Source organism: Mizuhopecten yessoensis, unplaced genomic scaffold, assembly GCF_002113885.1.
Source record: "Mizuhopecten yessoensis strain PY_sf001 unplaced genomic scaffold, ASM211388v2 scaffold10809, whole genome shotgun sequence".
NCBI classification, from domain to species: Eukaryota; Metazoa; Mollusca; class Bivalvia; order Pectinida; family Pectinidae; genus Mizuhopecten; species Mizuhopecten yessoensis.
In genome coordinates, this window is record NW_018408732.1 from 240,870 (window position 1) to 258,426 (window position 17,557).

The 17,557-nt window shown below is 35.6% G+C and overlaps 1 protein-coding gene across 4 annotated transcripts in view; it reads left to right on the top strand.

Moving 5' to 3' along the window:
* Positions 1 to 17,557, top strand: part of LOC110462581 (receptor-type tyrosine-protein phosphatase eta-like) — a 108,776-nt gene that overhangs the window by 28,026 nt on the left and 63,193 nt on the right. For 3 of the 4 annotated variants that reach the window (XM_021516583.1, XM_021516582.1, XM_021516581.1), the window contains exons 2-6: positions 1,304 to 1,928; positions 4,488 to 4,757; positions 8,159 to 8,428; positions 8,724 to 8,777; positions 17,032 to 17,307. In XM_021516583.1, coding sequence (XP_021372258.1) covers positions 1,304 to 1,928; positions 4,488 to 4,757; positions 8,159 to 8,428; positions 8,724 to 8,777; positions 17,032 to 17,307 — 1,495 coding nt within the window. The remainder of the gene's footprint in view (positions 1 to 1,303; positions 1,929 to 4,487; positions 4,758 to 8,158; positions 8,429 to 8,723; positions 8,778 to 17,031; positions 17,308 to 17,557) is intronic. The other variant, XM_021516584.1, reaches the window with a different exon arrangement.

The window sequence follows — 17,557 nt, forward strand, 5'->3', positions numbered from 1 at the left end:
CCCCCCCCCTATGTTATTCAATGTGGACTTCTGTAAATAGGCTGTTAAGTTTATTTTTGAATGTTTTAAAAATATTAGTTTTTATGTTGAAAATTGATTTTTATTTAAATAGGAGTTTTAGAACAAATATCAGCTTTAAATTTAAGCTTGCAAATTTGCTTTAATTGAATCCTTTAAAAAAAAATATATATAAATGGAAAAAATATTTCTGATAATGTAGTACTTCTCATAATAGATAAAACAAGGGTGACAGTACTGTCAATAAGATATGTATTTTATTTGATTTTATTTCGTTTTATTTTATTTGTTTTATTTTAATGTGTTTTTGTGTGTTGACGCCGTGGTATTGTTTAGTTTTGTGTAGATGCTGTAGTTTAACTTTTTATATATCGAGTGAACTTACGCTGTAGTACTGTTTTCTGTTTTATAAGTACGCCTTGACACCATGGTAACAGGTTTTAAGGTGTACGAGTGTGATGTCATATGGTGCAGTAAGATGGGTTTTTTATTTTATTTTTTTCGTTTTTTAGGTAACTTATTGTCTATTAAAGTGTTGTTTAAATCTTACTGATTTTCAATTAAACATACTGTAAATAAATGTACTTCTGTTTAACAGTCTAATTAAATGATGGACTATATCATCAAGGATAACTGTTTTGTTTTGAACACTCAAGTTAATTATGTTATTAAATTTAACATTTGCTTGCAGAGAAAAAAAAGACCTGCATCGCTGTACAGTGTGGAGATATCGCTTACACAATTGATCATTTATTTTGTAAAATGTTAATGATTTTCGTTCTAGTGGGGCTTACATTATTTCATATTCTGATGATTATCTTGACAATTTTGCCTACTCTTTTCGTCCGAAGTGTACAGTACCAATTAGATCGAGACATAAGTTTCACATACAGCGTTTAAGAATTTGCTAAATTGTTTTGGTGCAGTTTACATGAAACACCTGGTAATTATAAATGATCTGTTTGGATCAAACATTGAAATTTCCAGCATTATAAAGGATTTGATAGGCACCTTTCTCTTTTGTTGCATATCTACATATATTTATGAACACTTAGAATGAAAAATACTTGATTGTTCTCAACTCAAAATGCTGATAAGAAAATGATGCTCTTGAAATATGATCATTGTACCAAGAACACAAGATCTATTCACTATTGACTTCATTGTTTTAATGTATTAGTACCGTAAATGGCAGTGGATAATTACGATATAAACAGTGTGACGTCTTCATAATATTAACAAATATCTTACGTTGATTTTCTACATACTATCGATTTTTTCACAGGTCTGGTTCAGTGCCGATTCCAGTATGACATCCACAGCAGGACCTGGTTCTACTACTCTTACTAATTCGCCATCCACAGCAGGACAAGGTTCTACTACTCTTACTAATTCGACATCCACAGCAGGACCGGGTTCTACTGCTCTTACTGATTCGCCATCCACAGCAGGACCAGGGTCTACTACTCTTACTAATTCGACATCCACAGCAGGACCAGGTTCTACTACTCTTACTGATTCGGCATCCACAGCAGGACCAGGTTCTACTACTCTTACTGATTCGGCATCCACAGCAGGACCAGGTTCTACTACTCTTACTGATTCGGCATCCACAGCAGGACCAGGTTCTACTACTCTTACTAATGCGACATCCACAGCAGGACCAGGTTCTACTGCTCTTACTGATTCGCCATCCACAGCAGGACCAGGTTCTACTGTTCTTTCTGATTCGCCATCCACAGCAGGACCAGGTTCTACTGCTCTTACTAATTCGCCATCCACAGCAGGACCAGGTTCTACTACTCCTAGGAATTCACCATCCACAGCAGGACCAGTTTCTTCTGCTAAATCGTCATCTACAACAACACCTGCTACCAGTACGACCACTTCATCAGCCACAACAAAACCAGGTATTACAACCCGGCCTCGTATGTAGTCACCTGTGGTGTATACTTAACTATTATGTAAAGGAAGTCATTGAAATGTGACCTCAAACAAATTAATAATATTCGTCAGATTAGAAATAAGTAATATCAATTTTTACTTTATACACAATCAATGTACTTATTAAATTTGTTCGTAAGCAAGCTTTGATATGACCTCAAGGAGCGTTTATGTGATAGAAAACTTCTCCACATCAAAATTGTCTAAATTACTTTTGAAACAATTAAATAATTAAATCTAACAGATGAATATATATGTATATAAAGTGTTCTATGATATAATGTCATGTAATTAATTTTTGGCTTGCTGCATCTCCTACCAACTGTCAAAGATACATTACCTTGTGTGCGCGTTACGTTCATCTATAAACCGTTTATTATTTACCAACTTTATATTAAATAGTATTCAATAAACAAATACAAGACTATTTATCATTCTGAGGACTTCTTTTACTGTCTATGTACATGTATAATAGTGACGTCATATCAAATAATAAACAATGTTATCATTTGTTATAAACAAGATACCTATATTAGAAGAATGATTATTTCGTGTCGTATAAAGGTAGCAAGTAAGACAAGCTCGGTAGATCTATTACAACGACAAACCAGAGTACAGAACAGTCATTTCAGAAGTAACATCAATAGTAACAGTTTTATTTTTATCTGTTATATATTATGTAATAAAGCTGTCCCCGTTTTAAGTCACACAGGAATTTTCTTAAAACTGAGTTATAAAACGCAAAGGACGGATGCTATTTTGGGCCTCCTGGTGGCTGTCACCGATAAGTTTCTTATTTGTATTATATACATACCTTAGGTTAATGCTATCACAATATGACATAAAATTAGGTCAGCTTGGAAACCATTTCTAGATATGTGGGTAAAGTGGGGAACAAAATCACAAATGGTCTCTTTTTAACAAAACTACTTCGTGCATGTTATTATTTGAATGTTTCTTCATAACTTTGATGTATTGCGTAACACTAAAGCTGCAAATAATGAAATGGCCGAAAAAGGTAGCACCTAGTTGAAAAGTTGGTCAATGTAAAAAAACTTAAACTTTGGTGATGGCCACCAGAACGCCCAAATAAGCACCCATTCTTTGACTCTATTCAAAACGAAAAACTTTGTTGGTACATGTACTTAGTGTTGTTTGCTTATACGAATATCCTGTTCAAAACACAATGTGGACATGTAAAGGACCATACTATTCTTTGTAAGTATCTAAGATCCTGAGAATATGACACTGCTGGTATTGAATAAATGTGAATGTGAGATTATATTAAAAACAATGCTAGCAGACAGCTAATCTCATTGTAAATAACACACTAGCAAATCGAAACACTAGCCATGGTATTCGTTTAATGTTTAAGGATATCAATTGAAGAACAGCAATATAATATCTTTATATTTTTCTGTTCTGATACAAACATTGCAACGTCACATCTCAGGTTTTTACTTAATATCATCCCGGTATACATTTTAAAGTTCCATGAAGGAATAATGTCTCGACCCAGATATACGCTGCATTACCCATCGCATGCCCTCCCTCCAATGTGTACTAACATGGCTGTACTCCTATTAAATCTATAGTCAAGCCTCTATCTATATAAAAACTGAACAGAACGTTAAGAAGCCGTTGTAGTGTTACTACAAGAGATGACGCTTGTGTCATTTTGTTGAGTTCCCGAGATTGACCATCGATCATAACGAGAAATATCCAAGTACACAGAGTGCGACATTGATCGACCCCTTGTTTGACTTGTATTGTTTTATATTTTGTCTAAAGACCAGATGGACAAAATTTGCCTTTCAAGGGACTTTCGTGTAGGATATTACTGATGTTATTGGCATCTATTCATAAACTGGCAAAGGGCGGGTGCCGATTTCGGCCTCCTGGTGGCTACCACCGATACGTTATAATATTTGTACATTTTGTTGAGAGGATGTCACGAAACATTTTCGAATATGAAGATACTTTGACACTTTTGTCAGGAGGGAAAGTCATTTGGGACCTTTATTCTGTTTATTTCACTTTATTTCGTCAGTATTTATGGAGTATGTATGTTGGTCATTTTGACGTAGCAGTAATCCTATTTAATACGGACAGATGTCATGCATATGCGCACTTGATCATAACGTTTATGCAAACAAATCACATCTCCGTTGTTGTCCGTAATATGTAAAAATAAAATATGAAGAGAAGTATAGACAGACAGATTTATGGACGGAAAAAATAAAAACAAACTATTTTTTTCGGAAGTTTGCATGCTTATATTTTTATTCGGACGGAAACATATTTGCGATTCATTGCCTTAAAGAAATCTGTGACTTGGGATGTGATCATACTTACAGTCTTTCATGAATTTGTTATTGACTTTGAGATGACTTACACACTCTTGGATTAACGGGAATGCACAAGTACAATTGAAAAGTCATCAGTATTTCACAGCACTATAGGAGTACCAAATATGTTCTCCTAATCGATATATTTTAGACCAAATCATAACGATTTTATTTCAGTTCCCAACCCTCCTGGAACAGTCGCCGTTATTGCCAAAACGACTACAAACGTAACACTAAACATTACGTCACCCTCAACAGGAAGAGTCGATTGCTATAATGTTACGTTTACTGACGAGAACGGCAAGATGGAGACACGACGTACACCAACCAACGACACGTTATATATAGTAGATAGACTCACACCTGGATACAATTATACCTTTACGGTGGAATCTGTGTATAACGGCCTGGCCAGTACATCGTCCCAAGGCGTACCAACCTCTACAGGTAAGTTACACGTGTATTAGGATATAACCGGTATACCGTACCAAGGCGTACCAGCCTTTACGGGTAAGTTACACGTGTATCAGCTCCTGACCAGTACACCGTACCAAGGTGTACAAGCTTCTAAAGGTAAGTAGCACGTGTATCAAGTACTGACCATTATACCGTTTAAAGGTGTACCAGCCTCTACAGGTAAGATGCACGTTTATTGGGACATTTATACTGATACCCTAATTACATCTGTATTAGGACCTGAGAAGCTTAGTGTACCAAAGTGTACGACCAATACTACATTTTTAGCTAACCTGGCCCGAAGGCCCGAAGGCCGAATGTTAACCACCTTACCAATCCGCCCATAAAATATTCGTCCGAATGACCTTCACTTATATTCAAGGTCACAGGGGTCAATTGTATTGAAAACCTTTAAACAACTAACCAAAAGGACCAATAAAGTGATGTTTGGTCAGTAGCATGCTGGGATAAAGGGCTTCAAATTTTGTTCAAATAAATGAACTTTGCCAATATTCAAGGTCACATGGGTCAAGTGTATTCATAACTTTTAAAAACTTCTTCTGAATAACCAAAATGTCCAGGGTAATGATAACTAGCCAGAAGCATGCTGGAATGAATACCTACCAAGTTTGTTCAAATGAATGACCTTCACCAATATTCAAGGTCACCAGGGTCAATTGTCTCAAAAAACATTTCAACAACTTCTGAATAACCAAAAGGACCAGTATAGTGATAGTTTGTCAGTAGCACACTTGGATGAAAGTTGTTTAAAGGAATGACCTTGACCTATATTTAAGGTCACAGGGGTCAAATATGCTTGAAATTTTTGAACGACTTCTAAATAAGCAAAAGGCGCTGGATGATGATATTTGGCCCATAATAAAGGGCTACCAAGTTTGTCAATATTTATTCAAGGTCACAGGGATCAAATATGTTCAAAATCTTTAAACGACTTCTTCTGATTAACCAAAAGGGGCAGGATGATGATATCTGACAAGAAGCATGCTAGGATAAAGGGCTATCAAATTTGTTCAAATGAATAACTTTGACATTTATTCAAGGTCACAGGGTCAGATATGTTCAAAATCTTTAAACAACGTTTTTCAATAACCAAAATGCCAAAGATGTTTATATTTTGGCCAGTAGCATGCTAGGATGAAGGGCTACCAAGTTTGTTTGAATGAATGACCTTGAATGTCACAGGGGTCAAATATTTTAAAATCTTTAAACGACTTCTCCTGAATAACCATAATGTATTGAATGTTGATATCTTGTCAGTAGCATGCTGGGACCTACCAAGTTTGTTAAAGTGAATGACTTTGACTCATATTCAAGGTCACAGGGGTCAAATTTGTTTAAAATCTTTAAACGACTTTTTTTTAATAACCGTGGGGCACATGTTTATATTTAGCCAGTAACATGCTTGGATGAAAAAGCTGTTTCATTTGAATGACCTTGACCTACTTTCAAGGTCACCTTTGGTCAAATATTTAAAAAAATTAAAATGACCTAATTTCAATAAACAAAGGGATAAGGTGGTGATATTTTGCAAGTTGCATCTTGAGATGAAGGGCTATAAAATTGTTTAACTTAATGTCCTTGTTTGACTTTCAAGGTCACAGGGGTGAAATGTTTTTAAATCTTTTAACATGTTCTGATGAATGACTATTAATCATAAATACTGATATTTTGCCTGTAGCTTTATTTTAGATCACTTTTAAGGTTACAAGTGTGAGATTAATACCAGCTGAGCGATGCAGGCCGATTGTGCCTCTTGTTAATATTTCCTCATGTATGTATGCTGGCGTGTAAGTTGTTGATGAGGTTGTTATCATGTAAATGTAATGAGTTCCGTTTTGCGTGTTTTCCCTGCTTCCAATGCCATTCATTTTCACCTCACTCAAATGTAACAGCACAGACACTGCAGCCACCCTTTTTATACCCGACCCGACAAAAGAAAGCTTTTTACTAACGTTTTCACTGTAATAGACCGATAGGTACATAATACTAGTAAAGTATTGTGTGACATAACAGATTGTCCATCTATTGATGACATCATAATAATTTTAAGGACGTAATGCATAATTATAAAGGCATCAAGGTATAACTAACATAGGTATACTATCTGTAACGTTTATGAGAAGGGACCTCTAGAACGTTATAGACATTTACCAATAAGCCGACACATTACTGATGGAATGAATGCTCCTTCAAAATCTTTCCATTATATGTATTTTCGAGTCGCCTACAACACTAGGCGGCGTCGTCGTCGTCGGTTGCGTCGACCGAAACAAGGTTTCCGTGCGATAACTTGTTGGATTGGGTTGATTCATACAGTGCTTCCTAACCAACAATGCTTGCGTTGGATTGCTTTTAATGTCCGAAGGTAACAGGTCACAGTTACTATACTATAAAATCTGTTTCCGTGCGATAACTTGAGTTTCTTTAGGTTGATCAAGCTGATACTTCATACAGTGCTTCCTAACTAATAGTGCTGGCTTTGGATTGCGTTTTCGTGCGATAACTCGACATCCCTTGGGTTGATCGGAGTCACGTTAATATAAATATATCCCGTCTTCATAATCTCATTAGAGTTGCCTGCGCTGGCGACACTTCCACTCCTGTGGAATTCTTGTTTTCTAAAATACAAACCCTGTTCAAAGAGTTTTTAAAGAGATGGAAATCATGGAAAACCTGCGGCCTGATTTAAATATCAATGTTAAGTGAATTATAACTATGTTTTAATAAATATGCATTATATATATAATTATATAGTTATATAAATAACTATGTTTTCCTTCGCAAGGACTTATTTATTTATTATCTACTATATATATATATAAATGAATATGTCTGAAAGGAGTAGATGCGTCAAAACACAGAATACGTTACATCTAATTAACAAGATTAGACAAAGCATTAATTTTTAATTGGCTACATACACAATGTATTGGGACTTTTTCAAGAGATACATTGTCTCCTGAAATGTCATGTCGGCACTACGACGTACTATATCTGTTGCTCGGTGACCCGTATAGTAAGCTACAGAACCTGGATAAAAGAATTACAAAAACAATCATGTTGGTTGACCTGGGACTAACAATACAAATATAGATGTCCGACTTTAACATACAAATTGATGTTAAGAAAGTATGTTATCTCATATAGAAAGACAATGTTTTGCTGATTCAAACGTTTGTTTATATTTTTTACAACAGTGGCTAGAACACCTCCATCTATTACTAATGAGTTGTACTGGCTTAATGATGTTACATTGTTTGACCCAGCTGTTGTTAGTAGTTCAATGTCAGTTACATATAACTATAAATTCCTTATAAAATGTACGGCGTTTGATTACCATACGGTAATTGATGTATTTTTTTAATTACCAGTTCCCAGCAGTCCGTGTGACGTCACGGTAACTGATAGGACGACGACCAGTGTGACCCTGACTGTGGCCCCCGGTCCAGGGGGTTATGACGGGTACCGTGTCCAGACGGTCGGTGGTGGTATCAATCGCTCCGACACATTTCCACACCACACATCGACTGGTCCTCTACTGGTCAGTGGTCTTACTCCAGGAACGACTTTCACCTTCACCGTCTTTACTCAGGCCAATGGATGGGAGAGTGAACATTTCTATAGAACTCAGGATTCAACAAGTAAGTGACGAGGAATTTGTTAGTGATTTGATAACATTAGTAGATTTCTTGAAGGGATATGTTAGGCATTTTTGTATATATTAAAACAACTAATTCCCCTTTAAGGACTTCGCAATACACATATTTATCTTGTAATTGTTGTCTTATTTATGAGATCGTTGCTTTATAAGTAGATATTTTTAGTATTATCATATTTCATTCAATTTGGTACAAGGCTGATATTATTTCACTCATGAAAAAAAGACATGAATAAGCCAGTAATGAAATTCCCTTACAATTGCCATTTAATTGAAAGGTGACAAAGTAAAACGCTCAACAGTTAACCAAGCCGCGAACGAAACAACAGAGGGTAAGAGACAGCTTAATCAGAGCTGAGTAGAGTAGACCTTTAGGCCAGACTTTGCTATTAAATGTGATGTGTGTGATAGTAGTTGGGCTATTTTTCCATTCAAACAGAAACTGTTGCTGATTACAGTAAGCTTATGTAGCTCGTGGTTTATTTCTACTCTTTAACCATGTGACTTAAGTTTTCACATCATCTTTTATTGTAATAAAACAATATTCAGTGTAAACGCTTCCAGGAACCTATTAATATAATTTTGCCAAATAAGAAGACCTGAAACTCAGGGATATTATGTTGTTATCAATGGTTACGATGCGTTTGATAACGTTTGTTTACAAATACCACAAGTGAACCAGTTTGTTTATTTTAAAGTTGTCATAAGTAATAAAAAATTCTTTTGCACGTCGAATATTGAGCCATCTTTTTAGTAACTTCTTCAAGTATTAGTTTCTAGCATTAAGGAAATACAAATAACGGACCTAGCCAATAAAATTTAATACGGCAGTTCTGCTGTTTCTTTATTGATTTCACTTACATCAAAAACAAATTTATGTTATTTAACTTCAGACTGATGCGTTAAATCAATTTTTATTTTCCAAATCTATTAATTTTCGTTTGACAAATTAAATATCGTATTAGCAAAGACAAAAACAACGCAAGCACCAAATTAGCTGCTTTGATAATTTTGTTTTTAAGTTTTGGGATTATATTGCCAGGGCTTCATACAGATGTGGTTACCGAATCTAAATTAGAGTCATAGGGTAAACCAAACTGAGACAACTACAGATCAACTTCATCAAACTTATGCCATACTGCAAAACTCGGGACAATTGAAATATGAAGGACAAGTTAAGTAAACACTGGGAACTTATGTACACCTCATTTTTCCTATTTTTCCTATTGGTCCCATTGGACATATTTGAAATTCAAATGATCACTTGGAACAGCTGTACACTTCAAATTAAATATGCTTTGTATTAAATTTGCAAATGTAATTTGTAACTTCACAAACTTAGTTCAAGTGAAACTGTTCATTGAATGATAACTGGTCAATATGGTAAGAACTTGCACTAAAGCGGTACTGGTGTTGCCTCAAAAGACCGCCAACCACATCTTGAAAATACTGAAGACTATGACAAAGCACCCATCTTACTACACTTCTGTACACGTATAGGGCTTCTTCCCAGTGAGACGACAATGAATCCGTTACAGCAAATGTTGGCAACTGAAAATATACAACACATTTCTAGCAGTTTCTGAGATAGGAAGAGAAAGTTATAGGAGAGATAACTCTGACAGTCATATGGTCAGCTAGGTTGAGGTACCAACCCACCAATAAACATAAACATGATTTGCGCTTAGATAAATTAAAGTTTTTAATATTAATTGTTATTATAGCCCTGTACAAAGACAAACATTACGGCAAAATCATAATCTTGTAGTCCAAATTGGGTTCATCAACGTTACTTTTGGAATTTTGTCGAATTTTAAAGACAACACAGAACATATTTGGATACACTTATGTTTATTGTAGTTGTGATATGTAGGATGTTAATAAGAATGGATTTAAAGAAAAGATGATTGTTGTTACACAATATCATCGCATATCTACATTTAAAGTGCAACACACGCTCAAGTATTTGTATCAACATGAGGTTAATTCATTGCAGCAAATCTCACTGACTGGATCCTTTATTCTCATGCAGACCGATTTTCCGGTGAACGTTGATCCCTAAATATAACTTTCACGCGCTGTACACTACGTTTGTACATTTCTGAACACTTTAGACATCTGTTTTACCTGCAGAACTACTGATGAGTCCTTAATTAACAACATGGTTATAGGGTGCAGTAACACGTTCAATTAGTTTGGCTTTCTGCATCGACAAACAAGGTTTCCTAGCAGTTTCCTTATTTCCAGTAAATAGTAAACTTTAACCGTTAATGAACAATTGTTTGATAAATATATAAATAAGTTTAAGGTATTTACTTGATTGTTTACATTTTAACATTTCTCTTCTTAGCAAATCTGTACGGTTTGTAATATGGAATAAAACATGTCAGTAAACCTATTGACCTCCCTTTCTCCTTCAATATCACTTTTCCATTGTTAATATCACATCCTATTCAGCATCAAATAAAGATAAAATATGAATCGACGAAATAAGAAAAAGCAACATTTCTATAACATTTCCTCGTGTTTATTATTTTCAGTTTAAAAATTATTGTAGAATATAATAATTTCATTCGTCACTTAATAATTTCTGTATATAAATCAGTTTTACCAATTATAAGGGCTCACACAACTAAATAATTAACGTTATGAGCTAAAAGTGTTAATATTTGAAGTTCAACACTAGTGACAACTGTCTAGATTCACAGATACATACCTGACAAAGGATTCAAAAGGGTTTTTTTGGTGAGTTTGGTGGCATATAGGAGCGCTACATGAGTCTGCTTTTGACAACCGGACGTTAACAAGCCAAACCGATGAAGTGGGACGGGAACACCTCCTGTTTTTGACCCCACATCAATCTGCCATCACATTTTAAAATCTCCTAAAACTATGCATTTTTCTAAAGTTCAATATCTGTAGATTACATTCAATGTAAAATATGTCATCAATTACTTATTTAAATTACTCAGAGGCACTGTATTAAACCGGAAAACTTTAAGGTAGGGACTACCATCGCATGACACACTTGCTGATTGGCTGATTTAGTTGTGTGAGTCCTTATAAATACATGACTTTGTAGTGTACTCTGGATAGTTATCCTGCTTAAATAACGCAGTGGATTTCTATCGTTAATTTTGCATGCCGAAGCTGATTCGAAAATTCTATATTAAACAGTATCATATTAAGTCTTTTGCATCGATTACATATGTTTGTTTTAAAACCGCTCTCGGCAGGAGCCGGGCCGCCTATTGATTTTATTTGTGGGTGAAGACGGAAGTCGTGTGGTGTGTTGCTCGCGCATGCTTTTCATTTCTATAGTTAAGTTATCGAAAAGAGAAAGTTAGAAGCTATGCCACTCACTTACTTATATCAAGTCCCCTGTTGTTCTTTCCCAAAATACAAAAACACACTAATAATAAGTTGTAAGCCTCCGCAGTGTCTTGTACACAGTCCGACTCTCGGGAGTCAGCTTTGGTGTTCTACACAAACCGTTGAGGTCGGAATTATGTTTGATTCGAGTTCTTTGAGCGCCCGAGATTAAAGAGTTTTCACGATGCGGATTTATTCCCAACGTGTTAAGTTTTCAGTTTATTTCAGTTCTTTGGTAAGTAAAATTTTGACATGCATGTAAAAACATTGGAAGGGGTAGACGTATCACCACATACATAAAGATGCAAATGGCGACGCAATTTATCTGCCGTGCTTAGGTCGACATGACGACAACCAGTACTGATACTTGGGCAAGCAAGGCGGACGTGAACAAAGACGTGCTTCCTTTTCACAAACACCTCCCGCACCAATGTTTATGTCTTTTGTGTCTATTTTTGGCGCTGAAACAATTTACGAAGATGGTGGACAAGAATTTACATTTTGTGTCGTACAATCTATAATCCAAGTTGTTGAAAGGGCGACAACTCTTATAACTTTAGTTATAGTCTAAGTGGAAAAAAAACATTCTTGCAGGTTGCGGATTTTTGTCAGAAGATATTGGATACATATGTTTATTTGTAGACCAGCTTTTATGTAATTATTTGTGAAATAAGGCACACAAAAACATACGTCTGTTTCCTACTTCGTGGCCAAAAAAAACTTAAAGGGTCAGTAAAATATTCTAATTCATGTTTTATTGGGTTCATATTATTTCAGTGATTTCGTGTAAATCCGATATCGCATATAGACATCTTTATACATTCAGCCATGGAAAGGTATGATATTCGTCTTTTATTATGGCTAAATATCGTGTTATGTACACTGACTTCCTTACGCGAAGACACAAAGACAGTTGAAAATATTTTGTAATTATTGATGTGAGCCTTTTTTGATACTAAAGAAAAGATTAATGACAGAATTTTTCGACGGTATTAATCAGAGTAAAATTTAAAACCCTTTTTGCAACGGCTGATTGCACACAGCGAGGTCGCCGCCTCGTCGTTTTTGGTATATTCTAAATCACAGGACAGGGCCGAAATCTGGAATAAATAGGGTTGGTATGATTTAAAAAAAACAAATCTAGAATGCCAAAAATATTTTAGGGTCGGTAGGGTAGCAGAAAGCAGACCTATCTCTTTTGGCCGACGATGGAGAAGATGCACAACAGTGAAAACAAAGAATGCCTAAACTTTTAATCATTCATGAGGCTGAACATTAATTTTGAAGACAATATGGCCGATGGGAATAATAAAATGTTATGTTAGTAATCCAGTTACGACATGTTGACTCCCGAATGATAAAGTCTATAAAATATATTACCTGCCCTGAGTTTTATAAAGCGGTGAGATGTCATACTGACATTATTCTAGTTTGATTTCCAAGTTTGTCTTCTGGATACAATAGATATATATTTTGGGGGATACGCCTACTGTGTTTTGAGATTTGCGGAGATATAGCGAGATTATTATGTCGAGATTTGATTTTGGTGGTGAGTTGATGATAGGAATATTTCTATTATTTGGTATCTTAGCTCTAATAACTTTACTTCTCGAATGCTATTTTAGATACATAGACCAAGAACAAATTGAGGGAAGGTCACACAATTCCTTCTGTTTTATCTAAAGTTAGATGGGTTTAGAAAAAGTATGAGTTATGCTTTGAGTACATATACTATTGTATGTTGAGTCCGAATGTATACTAGCTTCGAGGGAATCATGATGTAGAATATTTCTGGTGTTATTGGCATCTATTCACAAGCTGGATGTGTGCCGATTTAGATGATACAGACAGGTAGAGGCAACAAAGATTAGTCATGGAATTTTGAATGGTGATATAAATATTGATTATTATCCGGGTTCCAATGCGAACCAAGAATTTCAAGAATCGGCATTTGCAATTTAGAGGTTTAAACATATTCCAATTTGTTTTTCTTTCGAATTTTGAAATTCAATATGACGGTAACATACACATCTTCCTTTATTATCTCCATACCTTCACGTGCATCTACAGTATGTCTTTATTGTTCGCTGCATTGCCAAAGGATGTTTAATGTCGCGATTACCAAAGAGTACTCTACAGTGTTTGAATTTTTCATTTAATATTCTATATCGCCTTTAAGAACTGTCTTTACTCTTTATAGATACATTTTGCTGTGCAATTATTGGCGTCACAAGATTTCTTTTCAATCTGCAATGAAGAAATTTCCGGTAGCCGTTTTGAATTGATGTTCATCTGGAAAAAAATATATATAGATACATGCTTACTACATGATATACATTAGTATGTACTTTCATTCTTTCCTGGATTAGAAAGGAAACATACAAATGGACAGAAACACATGTTATGGAGTTGTCCTATTGTCCCTTTTTGTCTGTTATATATATTGAATTTGTCTTATTGTGTTGATACTTTGTTTGTTACGTTGATGTTTTGGCGCTTTTAGCACGGGAAATGTGGTTACATTTAATTTTTAATGTGAAGCACACTATGGTAATGGTAAGTCATTAGTATTTGTACAGTAAAACCTTGATATAATGCCCCTCATCTATAGTCAGATTATTGATATGATGCTTCTTGCTTATATACTGTAAAATATTTATATAAAACCCCCGCCTACAACATCAATGTTATAAACATTTCATTGAAATGTTGATGCTTCGAATATAAAGGAAGAGGGTTTTCTCTTACCCTGCACATGTGTATGCGCACTTCTACCAGTGTGAGATTAATAGAATCTATCGCTACTGGTTGTGTAAGATAGAGAAATCTTAGTCCGAGGGTTGAGATTTCTCTATCTTACACAACCAGTAGCGATTGATTATTTTTCTCCCATATCTAACAGTATTTTAATGTGAAATAAAGGTAAACATGGACCCAAAACACATACAGGCAATTTGTTGATGGATTGTTGACGTGACGTCATTGTATTGTTGAAGTGACGTCATGCCATTGTTATGAATAGGGGAATCCCCCCGTCTCTACCTTAGGGCGGAGACAGATAAATCTAGCACCGGCAAAACGGGAGATAAATCTGTCAGGTGTGGGAGAATACATGATACACAATGGGAGAACAGGGTAAGAGAAAAAGAATCATTTACCCACTTGTGAGTGAGATTGGGGAATCTCAACCCTCGGGGAAAGATTCTTAAGTTGCCAAACACTCGGCTTTAACTTAAGAATCTTCCCCCTCGGGTTGAGATTCTCCTATTTCAGCCCCAAGGGGGTGAGAGATTGTATTAGTCTTTTTTCTATACAACTCATGACCTTGTAGCGACTATAAACTTAGAATTGTATCAACGTGAAGAAATACTATCAGTAGTGTTGCTTTTTACCCGTCTGGATGTATTTCCTTTAAATTCGTTTTGCTAATTTAAGTCATTTTTAGCTCACCTGCCCGAAGGGCAAGGGCAAGTGAGCTTATGTCATGGTGCGGCGTCCGTCGTCCGTCCATCGTCCATCGTCGTCCGTCAACCTTTTCTTTGAACAACTTCTTCTGAAGAACGAACAAGCATAGGGCCATGATGTTTGACTGAAAGCTTCGTTGGTAGGAGCCAAACAAAATTTAAGAACGAAAATGACCTAGACCTACTTACAAGGTCACAGGGGTCAAATGTGTCAAACACTTTGAACGACTTCTTCTGAAGAACTGAAAGGTATAGAATCTTCAAATTGGATGGTGGATTCCTGGGATAAATCCCAACAAAGTTTGAGAATGAAAATGACCTTGATCTACTTTCAAGGTCACAGCGATCAAATATGTTAAACGCTTCAAATGACTTCTTCTGAAGAACTAAAAGGTATAGAATCTTCAAATTGGATGGTGGCTTCCAGGGATAAATCCCAATAAAGTTTGAGAATGAAAATGACCTTGATCTACTTTCAAGGTCACAGCGATCAAATATGTTAAACGCTTCAAATGACTTCTTCTGAAGAACTAAAAGGTATAGAATCTTCAAATTGGATGGTGGCTTCCAGGGATAAATCCCAACAAAGTTTGAGAATGAAAATGACCTGGATCTACTTTCAAGGTCACAGCGGTCAAATATGTTAAACGTTTCAAGTGACTTCTTCTGAAGAACTAAAAGGTATAGAATCTTCATATTTGACTTGTGGCTTCCTGAGATAGAGCCCGACAAAATTTTAAAAATGAAAATGACCTTGACTTACTTTTAAGGTCACAGCGGTCAAATATGTCAAACTCTTTAAACGACTTCTTTTGAAGAACTAAAAGGTATAGAACCTTCATATTTAATGTTGGCTTCCAGAGATAGAGCCCGACAAAGTTTGAGAATGAAAATGACCTTGACCTACTTTCAAGGTCACAGGTGTCAAATATGTCAAAAACATCAAATGACCTCTTTTAAATAATCGAAAGGCATGAAAATATAATATTTGGCTGGGGACTTCCTGGGGAAGAGCTCACCAAAGTTTGCAAATGAAAACAACCTCAACCTACTTTCAAGGTCACAGAGGTCAACAACATTTCAAAGGATTTGTTCTGAAGAACCAAAAGGAATGGATTTAAAAGAATCGGCTGGTAGCTTCTTGGGATAGAGCTAACTAAGTTTGAGAAGGAACATGACATTGACCTACTTATAAGGTCACAGGAAAAAAACAACTTCTGAAGAAAAACCAAAAAGTAAAGAATCTTATAATAACATTTGGCTGGTAGCTTCAACAGATGGAGCCGACAAAGTTTGCGAGGGAAATATTTGTAGTGCAATATCATATTTAATGCTATGACTGCTTAAATATTCAGGTGAGCGATACAGGCCCTCTGGGCCTCTTGTTGTGATTGATTGAATGCAACAGATTTACTTGTTGCAATGTTTCCCCATCTTCCATGTGTCGAAGGCTTGCCAATATATGTAATTGAAATCTTGTCTTTATACGTCCTATAATTATTTTCCTGTGATATTAGACATTTTGCAACCAATACCACATACAGGCGTATTGAGACTAACATCATAATCCAATTCTGTTTTTAAAATTTATTCAAAAGAATGCTTTTAAATTATTTCGATAAATTCAATTTAATTAAAGTGATTATTTATTGTGATATCATACGTATATCGATACTGAATAATGATCGTAGCACTTCCTGTCTCGACACGTGTGTCACTATCTCAACGCGTGGTGTCTGTTTTATTTCAGGGCCTTCTGCCCCTGATAACGTAGAAATTTCAAGCCAGACAAACGTGTGTGTGACGTTGACCGTTACCCTGAATGGCAGCGGATATGACGGATTCCTAGCCCAGTACAACAACCTCAACCAGTCCTTTCAAAACATTACGGCAGATGACGACACCAGTGTTTCCCACAACTTGCCTGTAAATGAACTAACACCGGGGACAACCTACACCTTTGAAGTCTACACACTTTATAATGGCTCGAAAAGTACAAACAACACCGGGGACATCGGAAGCACGGGTAACTAAACGTAGTACATTGTAATATTCAAAAATTGTCTAGCTATGCATTCGCTCATTTTTCAAAAGATTTCTTTGATTCTTTTTACGTAGTAACAGAACCATAGGTTATTGTGACCCTGATATAATTTTACGTAGTAACAGAACCATATGTTATTGTGACCCTGATATAATTTTACGTAGTAACAGAACCATATGTTATTGTGACCCTGATATAATTTTACGTAGTAACAGAACCATATGTTATTGTG